The 16426-nt window shown below is 43.0% G+C and overlaps 1 protein-coding gene across 4 annotated transcripts; it reads left to right on the top strand.

The window, feature by feature from the left end:
- The first annotated feature begins 424 nt into the window (after window positions 1-424).
- kynu (kynureninase) lies at window positions 425-15674 on the top strand. Of its 4 annotated transcripts, XR_007382899.1 has the most exons (15): window positions 427-1284; window positions 2075-2250; window positions 4088-4208; window positions 4348-4430; window positions 4899-4960; window positions 5053-5124; window positions 5652-5726; window positions 6988-7134; window positions 8132-8230; window positions 8455-8528; window positions 8964-9016; window positions 9753-9838; window positions 10622-10852; window positions 14083-14282; window positions 15194-15674. XR_007382899.1 is itself a non-coding variant. In XM_048979095.1 (14 exons), exons 2-14 carry the CDS (start codon window positions 2076-2078, stop codon window positions 14221-14223), a joined length of 1419 nt encoding a protein of 472 aa, XP_048835052.1. In that variant the 5' UTR covers window positions 425-1386; window position 2075; the 3' UTR covers window positions 14224-15674. The 4 variants fall into 4 exon arrangements, 3 of the variants coding, with proteins under 3 accessions (XP_048835052.1, XP_048835051.1, XP_048835053.1); XM_048979095.1 differs by having other exon boundaries at window positions 425-1386; window positions 14083-15674; XM_048979094.1 differs by having other exon boundaries at window positions 428-1284; window positions 14083-15674.
- Window positions 15675-16426: the final 752 nt, after the last annotated feature.

Below are 16426 nucleotides of genomic sequence, written 5' to 3'. Positions count from 1 at the left end.
ACCATAAATGCAAAACCCTATTTTCATTGCTGAAAACCAAACACGTAACTACTTTCAACTCACACACAAAGCTGGACACTGCGCTACAGCAAAAACTTTAAAACACTACCAGTGAAACTTGTTGTTGGCATGTAGAAAAACCCGTTTACTGTGGGCATGGTTTGCCATATATGTTTAGTTGCAAAATTGGAAACCAACTGCACAAGACTACAGTAAAGAAAAAAAGAAAATTTTGAATGCAACTAAATGTAAAAATGCTATATTTTACAGTATTAATCACTTAAAGTTACTGTAAAGGTCAAAGTTTCGAAAAATCACATGAATGGCACTTTGCGGGAAAATATTGTGCAACTGCCGACGTCAAGGAAGTGTATGGATTCAGCCTCCTCATTATGTTTCAGGGCTGCGTCAGAACAGGGACATTTGTCTACATCACAGACAGGGCGTCCATATGCTGACACTGAAATTCAACTTACCTATGACACTCTCATTTGGCATGTATTTTCTGTTCTGGTCACTAATTGGCTCCTTCACGTGTTTAGAAACGTGTTAACAGTTTTGAGTTATTGTGTTTAAAAGAAGACTGCTGTGTGCTGTGTGCTTTCTACAAGTTCAGCGAGTTGCAAAATGTATTTAGATGAATGAGAATGTGTTTAGAGTTTTGCAAAAAGGGTGAATCAGATCTCCAAATTATCCAACTACGTGAAATTCTTTGTCTTGATTCGACTCTTTGGGCTTGAAATCTCCACCTTTGCGAGCCACCAGCTTAATAACCCGTATCTATATTTCTCCTCCATAATGTATTCTATTTAAATCAGAATTGATTCAGCTGCCGTGTTCAGTATCAGTTCATGTTTCCCTGTTTGGTTTCGTTTTAATGCACTCAAAGGCAGCTATTCTTCAAACATAAAATCCAGTATATGGTCAAAGTTCGCTTGTTGGCAAGACGTGAAACATTTTCGGATGAGTGGGGAGCGTCAGTGTCACGATTCCCTAATATTAACGGAAAAATGTAGCAATATTTATGAGTAATTATGATTGAATGGGAAATACGCCTCCCATACACCAGTTTCGTTGTAAAAGACAAAGGAGACTGTTCGTCTTATACGTTGCCGTCGTTATATATCGATGGTTAATAGTTAAAAACTGAAGTTCCCAGTTAATCTGCGTGTCACAGTTCAGTGTTTTTGCCTTTGGACTCATCGATCTACTGTCTCACAAAGAAAATCATTAGTCATCTTGCACCAGGACCAATTTGCCGCATTACTCCAGTACTAATTTAATGTAAGTAATATTCCCGATAATGTACCGATATTATTCGATTTATCTTGTCAAATAGTCATTTTTATTCCCAGAGCGACGCTGGAAGGTAGATTAATAGTGTAGGTAAGTAAGTAATGCTGCTTCATGCAGCATAACGTCACCTTTTTGTACGCCGTAAAGCTCAGATGAAACCAGGTATTCTGTGTATTACTTGTAGGACAAAGTGTTACAGGTTATACTGACCGTATTACAAACGTCTTGAGGAATTCAAATAAAAACATGGATTTCCCTATAGCCATAACAAGTTTTAAAGAGAGTCGAAAATAGGGAAATATCTTTTAAACTCCTGTGCAAATTTGTGCGACAGTCTGACATTAATCTATTTATATTTTGAAATTATTTTTTGTACAATAATTTAAGAACACTTTAGGCTTCATGTGTTCCATGTTACTTGTCTTGGAGGGATCTGATCTGAGTGCAGGCTCGGTTACTTATTTGCCATACCAGGAGCATTCTGGGGCTGAAAGGATTTACCGTTGGTCATGGGAATTTGAACCCACAACCTTATGAATACGAGCACCGAGGCTGAAACCCCTGCACCACACACCACTCCCAGACATGCCTGATGAGGGATTCTGTAATCCACCACAGTTTAATTACATTTAAATTAAAGTCAGTATATTCTGTATATTTTGTTGATTTGTTGGCATTTCCACTGCCATGAAATTGTGGGTAGTCGCTGATGTTTCAGGTGGGATGTTGGGCTGTTCTGGCACATACCCCATCCAGTGAGCTCTTCTCCCTCTGCCAGCATGGAGGATGGTACTTTCTCCCATGCCTCCCCAGCGGAGATTTTGGAGCGGATCTCGGCGCAGCTGGGCTGCAGCCCAGGCTCGGCGGAGCTGGCCGCGCACCTTGACAGTACCGATGAGCTGGGACACCTGCGGGGACTATTCCACATGCCCAAAACCACAGACCTGTCTCCCAGTAAGTCTGAGCAAACCCACACCCCCCCTTCAAAAACAAAAGTGGGCTGACAGAAAAATCCAACTGATGCTGGTAACACTCTTTATGTCTGCCGAAAGATTTCGGACACAGAGCGGCTTTTATGGTGGAAAAAGTGGTTGTTTTGGTCGCAGATGCCAAATGCAGGTGAACAGATGCTACAATACATGCACAAGTAAGTCGCCTTCCAGTTGAGTAAATAAACTCTTGAACCTTTTGTGAACACAACAGTATACTTTTGAGAACTATATAGAATCAGCAGTCCTTCTCCTCCATGTAAAGGTGTTTGGGGTGTTTGCTGTTGGACCTGCATTTTCCATTTCGAAGTCTAATAAATGTAGAATTTAATTTCAGAGAACCTGGTTGAGTTCTTTTACTCCTCTTCTTCTTAAAATCCCCCTAAACCTAAGCAGTATAGCCCTTATCTGAGATGTCTCTATAATCGAGTTCCTCGTTACCAAAGTTATACCTACTCAGCAGTGTACATAATGGCACGATGGTCTCCCGCCTGCAGATAGCGAGGTATGTTTGGGGATGACTGTTGTGCTGATTTCTGTTCTGTTAGCTTTCAAATGAGACATAATGCTTTTAAACCACACTGCCACAGAGAATAATCAGTATTCGGTTCACTTTTATACAACTTCAAATAAAACAAAAATCCATTATAATAGACTGCTATGACAAGCAAAAAAAAGTTCATTTTTACTTACTGAGTAAATTATATTCAATTTATTCAGCAGACACTATTTAAAGTAACACATAGTTGAGAGAGTAGGGTCAGCCAGTCATTGGAGTAATTGGGGTTAAGGGCCTTGCTCAGGGGCCCAATGGTGACATCACTCTGCCAACCCAGGGATTTGAACCAATGACCTTCTGATCAGAGGCTTAGAGTCCTAACTCACAGAACTACCCACCACCTCTTATAGTGATATAGAAGTGTACACATATATACAAAAGTATATATATATGAAATATATAAAAATTTTATGGCTGTTGTACAATAATCGTGATGAAGTCTCTACATCTGATACATACATGCATACACACACACACACACACACACACACACACACACATATATATATATATATATATATATATATGTATATATATATATATATATATATATATATATATATATATATATATATATATATATATATACATGTTGTGAGGATAATTTGGACATACTGTGAAAAGCTGATTTATGACAGTGAAGGCGGATGAATTTATTTAATAGTCTTGTGCATTTTTTGATTTATTTTAGATCCTGGAGAAGCTTGAAGGCAGAATTTGAATTTTGAATAGTTACCCTAATCCTGGTATTTTTAGCATTTGTTAAAGAATGTTTCTGTAATATCATGTGGAAAATGGCCCACACTCTTCCTATCCCTGGTGCGTGTTTTAATGAATGGGACAGTGTTCAGTCCCTATGGATCTCCATCAGGTCTGTAATAACAAGCGTGTGCAGACCACCCACTTAAAGAAAAAGAGAGACGGAAATAGACTCTGGATGTGCAGTCGGGGAGGTCGCACTGTACTCTTGCAAGTTTCACTTTATATGGACATGTGGCGTCTTTATTGCGGGGGATTTTATGCTTTACATAAAGTCCTTGTCAAACAGGCCAGAGGTCTTAGTAGGCTAAGGGTCGGCACCATAAGACACAAACTGCAGTTTGTCTCGGAAACTTCAGCGTGTGAATAGATGTGAGATGACGCCCGGGACCCTTTGTGCGCCTCTAAATGAAAGCAGATGTTCGCTACAGAGCCGACGACTGGCAGAAAAGGCTACGCTAATGCGAATGTCATCTCCCCGCAGCTGACCCCAGGCTCGTCGACAGCGCGGAGGACGGCGTTTATCTGGCGGGAAACTCACTCGGGCTGCAGCCAAAGAAAACCAAGGAGTACCTTGACGCGGAATTGGACAAATGGGCAAAAACGTGAGTGGTGTTTGAGGCTGGATGTGGAGCATGTGTCGCGTGTTTCAGCAACCTTTTGGATCAGTAACCCCAGTGAGTGTACCAAGTCATTGTTCTAATGGGCTTTGTCCACAATACCTGAAGCTTCTCTTGTCTACAGGGGAGTTCATGGCCATACAGAAGGAAGCCGGCCTTGGGCCTGGGCTGAGAACACTATAGAAGAAATGATGGCTCATCTTGTTGGTGAGGGCACCTTGTGGTCACGACGGCCCCCACGCTCTCCCTTTGATGTCTTTACCGCCGCAGTATGCTGGTCCCTGACGATGCACAGTTGAATCTCCACAGCAAATATCAAAACTCAATTAACCTTCCTTAATTAAATGAGATGTTGCAGCTTGTGCAGTTCATTTGAGGTAAAATACATTTGCAGAACCATCTGAAAGTCAATAAATCAATAATTTTCTCTGATGTGACACTTTGACAGATGCTAAAAATCATACAATATGTTGATTAAGCCCTGGTGCGAGTTGCAATTCAGGATACAGTAGGCGTCTAAACAGGTGCCTTATAAAAAAGACTATCTGCAAACCACAAAAATTTTTTAATTATAGGGTAGCTGCTGTGATGATAATTATCTGTAAACAAAGGAAAGCGGGTACGTGTTTCCTTTTGCTATATTAATTTAATATATATATATATTCTTGTTTTCAGGAGCTGAGGTTGAGGAGGTGGCTTTGATGAATGGCTTGACGGTTAATTTGCACCTTCTACTGGTAAAGTATTATTTATCCATGGTTCAGCATTAACCCCTTCGCTTTCTGGCATTTTTTCTGCTCAGCGTCTGATTAATCAATGTGCTTTGCAGCTGTCTTTCTACAAACCCACAGGCAGACGTCACAAAATCCTCATTGAGGACAAGGCGTTCCCCTCTGATTATGTGAGCACCCCCGCCGGTCCCCCGGTCCCGTGTTTCACTTGGGATAGTAACAAGCGACCTTCCAGTATCGCAAACATCTCATTCTGCATCCATAACCCTTCTGGTTGCTTCTCGGCCTCATTGTGGATCCACTGTCATGTTTCATGCCTTTTTTCAGTAATGGGGGCCAGTGATCTCTACAAGGAGCATATGGAATGCAGTTCCCACCCCGATCCATTACATTCTAAAATTCTATGATGGGGGAGGTGGCCAACTCCGTAAATGGATCGGCACCGCTTAGGCCCGTTCACAGAACATTCATTCATTCGCTGTGCAATACTATTTATTTATTTCTGAGTCATTAGTACGGAATTCTGAGTACCCTGACATTCCTTGCACTCTCACTGTACATTGTCGTTTATTAGTTATAGTTAGTGTCTGTTAATGTCTAACTGTCTTTCATACTGTCTAAATAGGTGTGTATTGTGCTATTGCAAACCCACAATTAATAAATTGAATACAGTGCCGGTATACCTGTCCATCCACAGTACGCCGTGCAGTCCCAGATACGCCTGCGAGGATACGAGCCGGAGCGCAGCCTGCTCCTGATCAGGCCCAGGGAGGTGAGGTCTTCCCGTACTTCCCCGCCTCGCCGGCAGTGATGTATTCCCCGGCCCGGTATGATACATGCACCTTTTCAGCGCGGAATTAAAAAGCTGACGGTTTAAAGGCGCTCAGTGACAATAGAGCATCAGCAGCCAGCTCTACTCTGACGGCTGTGTATCGATTGCGGCGTTTCTAAATGGAATTGTGAGCCTGTGCCCATTTCGTAGGGAGACACGCTCTTGGATTTAAGTAGACAGCACTGTCATCTGCTGTAGCTCCCCTTCCATATTGTTTACTCTCATTTTAGTGTATTTTGCACCCCTGTCCAAATATCTTTGCATTTGCCTTAGGTCAAATGCTTATGACAATAGTCTCAGAGAGAGAAGGAAATGGCAAAGATACCTTTTGCTTCTAATAGTCTAACAAAATTCTGCTATACGTTGCTCATGCAGGAATCAAATATATATAGTGTAACGATACCTAATTCCCATAGTGACAATGTGCTTTTATTTTTTGCCATGGAGATTAATGTGCATTAAAGTACTACAACAGGACAATGTCCACTCAGAGTCTTTTGTTTAACATTGCTTTGTTAAGAAAAAGCAAGCATTACATCGATGGGAAGCATGATGGACTCATAATTTAGACACCAGAATCATAAAAATGAAGGTTTGTCATTGATTTATTTGTTATAAGCTAAACTAACATAAGGTCTCTCTTTCAAAAGATTGATGACACAAAATGTACTCCAGGCTAGCATAGGACATCGAAACCAGTACATTAATTACTGTAACCGATACTGTCAAATTCCTTTTTAATATTATAAGCAGGTTTGTGCATGTCTGTGATTTGTCACTTATTGTAAATGTTAAATGTTCATTGGAATAGCGGGTCTAATTGTCCAAACATGTCTACCTGTCATGCCAGTCTCCAGCTTTGGGGGATAAAAATGAACATTCATGTTGGGTTGGGCTGTTTATGCTTTAGGTCCGCGTTTCTGGAATATCCGTGTTTCTGAAATCTGTGTCCTAAACAACACAAAAGATGGGTTTGAAATGGAAAACGATTTACAATTCAGAGCATTTTAGAGGTTCATGTGAAACCGTGACATAAATGGTGTGATTACTTGCGACTGGTTTAGACTCTCCCTAGCTGAGATGTTGTGCATTAGCGACTGAAAGGTGCCCTTATTCATATATTTTAGTTCTGAAAGGCGGGGCCTTGTGACATAAGACTGCTAGGCCTCACTAAATGACAGCGGTGCTTTCTGATTGATAGGGAGAGGACACTCTGCGTACTGAGGACATCCTGGCCACCATCGAGAAGGAGGGAGAATCCATCGCTGTCATCCTGTTCAGCGCGGTGCAGTATTACACAGGACAGCTGTTCGACGTGGCCACCATCACCACAGCTGGCCAGGCGAAGGTGAGCTTGCCGCCTGCAAAGATCAAAATCAAAAATCTGTGCACTTAGCATAGCGTCCTGGGGTGATAGGCTGGGGCCCCTGACGTCCCCATACTGGGCCTCTTTTCAGATGTGATTTAAACTGAAGCTGAGGTGGACAGCTTCAGACAGGAGCCTTTGCCATATCAGCAATCTCTCGAGGAACTTTTAAATCACTTAAACCCCTGTATTGATCTCGGCCCAAAAGAATGTTGCACTCCCATTTTTCTTTTAAAGATTTTTTTCTCCCCCGTACCCCTTCGTATTTCACATGTAAAACTTTAAGAGAGCAGGAAGCTTAAATGTGCCGTGTTACAGCGCTGCCCTCTGCTGGCACACTAGTGTGTGACATAAGGCGATCGATTCCTTCAATTTTTTTTTTTCCTTGTCTGTCGAATGATTCGCTACAGCTGTTTAATACTCATGTGTGTGGATTGCACTCTTAAAAAGGGCTCTCTAAGTCTCTTTACCTCCCAAAGCGTTACGATGGAGAGCTTTCACGCCCCTTCTTATTCCCTCAGATCGTTTTGAGTCCCTGTTTTATCCTACTCTTTCTCAAACTACTGGAGCTTAACTCTGGTTTTCACTGTAGAGCTGAATCATCCCATTGGACAGGGGGGTGCGTCTGACACAGGACAGGCACTCCATGAACATACAGATGTACTCAGAAGATCAGCATAAATCAAAGTAACTCAATCCGTAGATAGTCTCGTAAGAGTTGGCATTTATTTTGGCGGATTACGGTTTATCGTACAGTATGTGCTTTGTCCATTTTAAGCAGCTAGTGATGTCTCTGAAATGTAGGTATTTTTCAAGGTCGCCTTTTAAGGGGTTTAACACTAAACCCTCCCCCGTCAGTGAAGGACATCTTCGCTGCAAAGGACACTGAATTCTGGTACATTGATCTGGATGGGGTTACTGCACCATGATATTGCACGAGGGTGTGAGCATTTGCCCCCCTGGGGGCTCTGTCCCACAGGGCTGCCTCGTGGGCTTCGACTGCGCACACGCTGTGGGGAACGTGCCACTGCGGCTGCACGACTGGGGTGTGGACTTCGCCTGCTGGTGCTCCTACAAGGTGAGCCGGCAGCGGCGGCGGAATAGCGTTTGAGGGGGAGCCGGTGGGGGTGTCGGCCCCTTCCTGTTTGCTGAGAAATAACCTGCGCTATAAATTCAGCGTTCCCTCATTCCCCGCAAGATACTAAGCAGAGAAGCGCCTATGATATACGACTGACTTGGTAACCGTGCAGAATAAGCTGGGGGGGGGCAATCTCATGGCACAGCCTTGTTTTCTGTGTGCAGTACGTCAATTCTGGAGCAGGCGGCTTGGCTGGAGCGTTCATCCACGAAAAGCACTCGGGCAGCATCAGGCCAGCGTGAGTACGGAGCCCCCAAAGATGGTCTGGGGTTGTATTCGGAGCACAGGTGTTCACCCTACCTGGGGAACCTCAGCACCCTGTCAAGCTAATTATTTCCCTAATTGGATGAATTTAACGCTATCTTCGCACCGATAACGTTAAAGAGGCCAGAGGAGCCCGCAGTCCCAGTAGCTGTGGATTTGAGGACCTACGATGATCTCTGTGTCACTGAGAGGTTCAGTCCTGTGTGATCCCCTCACACTTAGCATTAACGGCTAAGCTAAGTGGCTTCTGTGACAGGTGTCTAATTACAGAGTGATGATTGGGACCCTGGCACAGCGTTCTTCCTGGAAGAGATTGTGCCACCCTCGTGGCAGCCTGACCGGTGACTGGCGGGAATATCACGCCCAAATGAGCCGCACAGCCTCAGCCCGCTCTTACTGTCTCCCGCAGGCTGTGGGGCTGGTGGGGGCATGACCTGAAGTCGCGGTTTCTGATGGATAACGGTACAGTCGCACACGTTCTCCACACAGGAACTCACACATTACAATCCTGGTCCTGAAGGAGGCGACCTGGAACCTTTTCTGCAGGCTTTAAGCAAATCCTGTAAACATCCCACTTTTATCCAAGGTTGTAAATTCCACAGATGAGCAACATGGCTACGGGAATGGTGATATCCCGCTCCGAGGGCGGGCACCTTTTAATTCAGATCCGTCATTTTACCTGTAGTATTCAGTGCTGTACCCTGTAACCAGCCTGTACCTATGATTTTCTGTATGATGTGTGTGGGCAGGAGGAAGCACGATATTTAATGACACAACCTCGTAAACATCAGGCTGCCATTTTAAATTCAGAGAGGAAATTCAGCAAGGCACTTAGTGTGTATGGCTGTAGTAAAATAACCTGCTGCACGAATGGATAAATAGTTGCAAGAATTCCCTAAGCAGCTATCTGCAAAGGGGCAGCGTTTCTCCCTCTCCGTCCATTTTTGCCACGAGTTGTATTTAGTTACAGTAGATGCCAGTACTGCAAATGCTCATTAGCCTATGGTGCCATCTTCTGGCAATTGTGTGCCATAACATGGACCAATACGGTACACTTTTAATCACATCATCATAATTACCTTTTTGGTTTATTCTGCTTCCTTAGGACATGATCATAGATACTTTTGGTTATGTGTCTTTCTTCAGCTGAGCCAAAAGCATATGAAAATGAATAATTAGTGTAGATTATGTTCTGTAGAAATGCAGCTGATTCCTGGTGTTGGAGGATACAGACTATCCAACCAGCCCATATTATTAGTGTGCCCCCTCCAGGCCAGTCTAGAGGTAAGATCTGACATGTCTTTGCACATCTCCTGTTTACTCTGCATGCTAGCATTTTTCATCTTTGTAATTTTATTTGCTAAAACACACAGCAGGCAGACAGGCAAATGCACAGCAGCTCCGCAAAGCTGTGCTCTGCCTTACGAGATGCATTTTGATGTGGTGACTTCTCACTCCTGTGATCCTCACATAGTAGGATGGCCCGGGATGTGGAACAGTCTCCTCTATAGACATTACGTCGAATTGCCCACCAGACATGTCACTTATAAATGTGCAAAATGTTAAAACCGAACAAAGAGCATAGTTTTTTTTTCTTTTTTTTCCACCAGTGGAAGAACATCACTCCTCTTTCCCACACTGCAAAAAAGTACCAGTTTGTACCTTTTGAGGGTACAATTACTTGTCAATGAGGCTGTACCCTCAAGGGTCTGCCAATTGTACCCTACAGCTATACGTAAATACCTTTTAGTCAAATTGTAGGCACAAGATTGGACTCTGAGGAATATTTTTGTACCATTGGGGGTGCATTAATGTTGTTTGCACCTTGGAATACAAAACTTATTTTTTTTCTGTCAGTGCTTGAATATGCCTGTTTGGCTAGGATTTCCAAATTCTTAGTTTCATCCATTGCAACATACTAAAGTCTCAGTGTAACTGTGTCCAAAGGTACATCAGCAAGCCTGGCTCTTTGTTCTAGTTCTGTTTGACTGTACTGCCAGTCCTTACTAACCGTTAGACCCGGTTAACGTTGGGTCGGGATCCTTCTGCCCGTTCGGCTTCCTCCAGGTCTTCAGCCAGACCAGCATGCAGGCCCTGAGGAGGAAGTCCGTCCTCCTGACGGGATACCTGGAATACCTTCTGAAGCGGAACTTCGCCCACGAGGACGCCAACCCACGCAAGGCCCACGTGCGCATCGTGACGCCCTCAGATCCGGCCCAGCGTGGCTGCCAGCTCTCGCTCTGTTTCTCCGTGCCCGTTGCCAACATCTTCAGGGAGCTGGAGCGGCGGGCGGTCGCTGTGAGTGCCCCCTCCATCCTCCACCCTCTTCTGGAAATTTCCAGACTTTGTTAGAGCAGGAATCTGCGTTTAAGTCTAAGTTCATAATATGCGACTTTCCAAGTCATCGGATTGCTGTTCTTTCACACTACACGACTTCTCATCTTGTATTCGAGAATATTGAAGTCATTGTGTTTCACACACTACTTGACTAATCGAAGATGGGGTCATTCACTACAAGGTCTTTCACCAGGAGGAATCGATGATGAGTCTGTCTGGTCTCCAAACTACATTTTCTCACGGAAAGATATGCGAGAAATGACATGAGGAAATAACAATTCTCAGATTAGTATTAATGTGCTAAAAATTTGTAAAACACTGTAATCAAACGACAACATATGAGCTACATTTACAAACAAGCGAAGTGAACGTTTTACACGTTTCTTGCCTCGAGTTACGCCTCACCCCATTGGCTGTATCTCATCGCTGCACTGAGGGTTTTGTCCTCGATCTCTAAAAACTGTTCCTGTAGTGTGAACTTAACATTAGCCAAGCAAATGCCAGCTCTTCCTCAGTCTGCATAGACCTGCTCCACACACAGTGAAGCAATTATAATTTTCAAGGAGCACGATACCTTCGGCAAGACACCCATACATTTTCCTAACCACTTATCCTTCTGGGTTGCGGGGGGTCCACAGCCTATCCCGGAAGCCATGGGCATGAAGCTGGGAACAACCCAGGACAGGGGGCTAGCCCATCACAGGGAGCACTCACACACCTTTCACTCACAAATATACTACTACAGACAATGTAGTAACTCCAATTAGCTTCTGCACATCTTTGGAAACCGGAGGAAACCCCACGACGATGTGGGGAAAATATGTAAACTCCGCACACATGTAACCACTGCACCACCATGCTGCCCCTCTGCATGACATGAGAATAGAATAAAAATATGTTAAATTAATACATTGAAAGATGGAGGAAAGTCAACATTTTCTGAAGGAAGCCACAGTATCGCTAAGCCATTAAGTAAACACGTCACCTTTTAGTTTTTCTAACTGCTGTTCCCATGTGTTTGGTAGATCAATCCAGTCAGTTCTGCATCTTTGCCGTGCCAGAGATTAAACTCCCACTCACGTTAACCGACTGCAAATCAAGAAACACTCCTCTTTGCTCTAAACAGGTGTTATCCTCTGGAGTCTCATGCACCACAGCGTAAGAGACAGACATCCGCACAGCATGTTCTACTAAAGAGCTAGCTAGCTACAGTATGATCTTCTGACTCTACTCACTAGCTACTTATTTAGTTTTTGAAACATCTGGGGGGGAGAGGGGGGATCAAAGTTTTTGACTGGGGCCAGAGAAACGGCAAACCCACCCCTGTCAATGAGAAATGCTATAAGAGTCGTATTCCAGGTTGCGTGGTGGGATGTTGAGAGAGCTGTACAGTTACCCAAAGGGATCGCATCGCACATGAACAGCTCATAATCACAAATATGGACACTTAGGGTGATTATCAAAACCAAGAATGCAGAGATTGTACTTGTGGTCTTGGCTTGATTGGTTTTGCTGACTTGTTTCCCAAAGAACGTGCTTGATGCACAATGAATCATGGGATTGGTCTTCGTTTGCCGCTGATGTAGCTGATGTATCCTTAATAATTGGGGTGGAGCATGAACGACACCGGGGGATTTTTATGGTCTTTCGTACTTCTGTTCTTAGTATTGGACCTGGTTTTCGGGGATGGAAGATGATATAAAACGGGTACATGAGAACACAAGTACAGTCAGGAACGGATATTGAGAAACACCCTCACTTTCTATTTTTGTGATTGCTTAGAGCTCTGTTTATGGTGTACAGGGTAATAGACTTTGTAACAGTTCTGTGGGGCTGGGAGTCTGTATGTGACGGCACTGGAAGTGTAATTCGGGACGCAGCAGCAAGGGTCATGCATTTCGGTCACCAACAGCAGTATCACTAAATAAATCGATATAGAGGAGCACACCTGCAGCCCCTGCCGGCTTATGAACCCGTCTGCGTATGCGTCCTCCGGGGAGGACCTCTGTGCTCTGTAGCCTTGTAGGTACCCTTTCTGTTGACATGAAATAAGGTTTTTTATTGTTTTGAATAAGAATATATCTAGTCATGTTTGACAAGGTCAGACAGCAAGGCATAAACTAAAGGGAAACCAACAAAAACAACATATCAAGAAAAAATGACAAACACTTTATTTAAAAATGTCATTTATAATGCGTTATAGGTACCTTCATAATGCATTATAATGGTCAGTATAAGAATTTAATAAAGCATTACAGCATCTTCTATTGACAGTCATAAGGCATTAGAGCGTTGACTATATTAGTCCATGCACTCCAATGAAGCTCTGATTTATAATGTTTTATAACGGTTAGAATAAGCATTTAGCATGCTTTGTACTGCATTAGAAGGTATCTTCATTATAGTTGAGAGCTTCGTAAAGCATTCATAATGCTTAATAAACATACCTGTAATATTAAGCTTTTTTACAAATACAGTATTTACAGCCATGTTTATAATGCTTTATGAATGCACGTGTCAGTGAATGTGTTCATAGATTCTTATGGACATGGCAATCATAGAAAGCGATGGCGAAATTTCAAATTGCACGCTGGGCAGGGAATAGATGCAAAATAAATACAGCTATAAATACAGTGGAAAACAAATGCAAATATAAAGTACAATGCACACTTTCTACTGTGCAAATCTGGCAGACGGGCTGTGCTTTTTGGGTGGGCTAGAGTGTCAGCAATTCGACTCTCTTGGGAACCTGCTGGTTCTGCTGAACATGGTGAGTGCTCAGGTTAGGAGGCCTGTCTTCTTTCGTTTACTGTCTATAGTTACCTTGTTATAATTGAGAATGATTCAGGCACCCACTGTATTCATACTCTTACTGCCTTTACTGGCTTATTTGCATGCAGTCCGAAGCTGTTTATACCCTACGGCTGGTTCTCTCACTGGTTATTTAAACATATAGATGTTTATTTATTAATGGCACATTATTTTTCCTTTTAACTCTTTTATTTGAATTCATTTTATGCTTTTTGTACTTTTTATCTTGACAGTGTATTTGATCGTATGCTTCATGCCATCACTTTCACCAAATCTGATTCCCTGTGCATTCTGCACTTAGCAGTGAATCACTGCAGTCTGATCCTGCTGATAATTGTGATGACAGTCACACTGCTCATCCAGTAACACTCCTCTTCCAGTGCGACATGAGGGAGCCCGACGTCCTGAGGGTCGCCCCAGTTCCGCTCTACAACTCCTTCCGCGATGTGCACCGCTTCGTCTGCATTCTGGGGGAGGCCCTAGCTGCTAGCCAAGGTCATCCACAGGGGGCGCTGTTGTGATGGAAGGAGCTGTCACCCTCCCTTCCAGACCAAGCCACATCTGCGCACATGGCCACCTGGTACACTGATATGAATGTAACAACAATAATAATAATAATAATAATAATTTATTAAGTGGACTGTGAATGGTTCTGCTGTGTCCTGAAGACCCAGTCCAGATGTGTTAATGTCACTGTTAAAATTCCTCTGTAAGAAAACAGATGATTTTCAAAATCAGAATTATTCAAATGGCAGCTTTCTTTCAAAGCACACATTTGTGTAGGACGTCTGCTGCTGGCACTGACTCTCCAGGGAATCCTCACTCATGCATAGTCAATGCTGCAGACCCCCGTCGGCAGACAATACCCTGGTGCCAAATTGCCACTGTTCAGCTGAAATCAGACCCATTCTTGACATTAAAAACATTTAGAAAAATAAAAATCCAACCTACCAGAAACTGTACGATCAACCAGCTGCTGTTCACAAATGATGATAATTATCAGTGTTTTCCTTTTTTTTTTTTGTCAACCTCTATGGCAGAAAATTTCACATTTGACTTGATTGGCCCTTGATTGTATCTACCATGTATAATGACATCAGTCACGTTTGATGTAACTCTACCTATTCTTAAAAGCCCACGAGTGTTAACTTGTGAAATATGCAGCTGTTACTGGCCACTTTGTACACCAAAATGACACTTCTGTCCACTCAGTTGAGTTGTACTTTACGCAACGAAAATCACACTTAAAAGGAGCAAAAGTTGATGGCGAAAACTGAACTATATTCCACTTTAAGGTGCTTTCATTTTACAAATGGGAACGAACTTGCCTGACGCTGGTGCTGTTATTGTGAAAGTTTGCTGCCCTCAGTCTCCGTTTCCCTGACTTCAAATGAATGTCAGCATGCTCACTGCTTACTGCTGAGTGGTTGGTACTGTAACAGCGAGAGTTTTCCCTCTTTAAGCCAATGTATATCTGTGAGCTTTCCATAGGTGTGACCTGCTACATACATCACCAGACCGTTCGAGCCGCTTGGGCTGATGGATGGCGGCTTGTCCGAAATGATCTTCCCTGTCAACTCCACAAAACGCTTCTGCCTGGCTGTCAGTCTTGAAAGCAGAGCTGGCTGAAATGCACTTGATTTGCTGGGGGCTCTTAGGGGAAGGTGCTGAGTTTGGCCTCTCTCTCACCATGAAAACTCACAATGGAAACGCCATTCAGTTAATTTCCATCTTCCTGTTTTGTCAGACCACATTCTTATAACAATGATTGATACTGACACGACATGCAGAATCTGGAAGAAAAATTAATACATGTATTTTAAGCATTTATCTTTCACTTTGGTGTTTCAGTATGATTTTCAATGCCGGTATGAATTTCAAATGTTTTGGAGATTATCCTAGGGGGACAAAATCCATTGTTTTAACTGTAGTGGACTGAAAGTGGGTTTAATAAAAGTTGGTTTAATAAGTAGCTTCACACCCATTTTATCACTGTCATGATTCAAGTCTAAAATATAAATAAAAGCGCAACTTTAGAAAAAATTAAGAGACCACATTAAAATTTCAGGTTCACTCATTTCTCAATTTATGGGCGTGTGTCTGTGTAAAACATACTCTTTTTTTTTCAAACTGCAGCCTGGCTCTTCACTGCTTCTCATAGATGAAGGGCTTCTTTGCTTTATGGGACTTCAGTCCTGCTTCTAGGAGCCTGTTATGAAATGTCCTGGCAGTGCACTTCACACCACTTAATGTCTCCCATTCTTTCTGAAGGTCACTTGAGGTCATCCTCCGATTTATGAGGCACTGCCGGATAAGTTGTCATTTCAGGCATTAAAAAGTTGCTTCCGCCCTCTACCAGGCTGGTTTTTAGTTATTATCAGTGTCTCCTGCTTCACGTTGTTCTTCTTTATTGCTGTCTTAGAACCTTTGAGCCTGGAAGCAGCCAGCCACGCAGTGTAGCCTTCTGCCAGCAGAACCAGGATTAAACTATGATTTAAAAATTCATATTTTTAAAGGATATAGAGTGGACTCAATTTTTTCTGCTCCTTCCCCTCCAGAAGCAGAACAATCATTAGAAGCTATGCTAGAGAATCACAAAGGCTGACTTGGCAGCAGGAGTCCTGGAAATTGTGCATATTATATAATACAAATGTTGTATTTTTTGACCAATTTTAAAGTTGTCTTACATTTCGTACATGAACTCCACGCTGAACCCAGCCTTCT

Source organism: Brienomyrus brachyistius, chromosome 16, assembly GCF_023856365.1.
Source record: "Brienomyrus brachyistius isolate T26 chromosome 16, BBRACH_0.4, whole genome shotgun sequence".
Lineage (NCBI taxonomy): Eukaryota > Metazoa > Chordata > Actinopteri > Osteoglossiformes > Mormyridae > Brienomyrus > Brienomyrus brachyistius.
This window is presented reverse-complemented; position numbering and strand designations above follow the sequence as displayed.

Excerpts from the sequence above, each read along its gene's own strand:
- kynu (XM_048979095.1), top strand. The coding sequence starts at position 2,076 with ATGGAGGATGGTACTTTCTCCCATGCCTCCCCAGCGGAGATTTTGGAG. Across the intron at positions 7,135-8,131 it reads CCACAGCTGGCCAGGCGAAG|GGCTGCCTCGTGGGCTTCGA; the intron begins GTGAGCTTGCCG and ends TCTGTCCCACAG. Across the intron at positions 9,017-9,752 it reads GCGGTTTCTGATGGATAACG|AAATGCAGCTGATTCCTGGT; the intron begins GTACAGTCGCAC and ends TATGTTCTGTAG.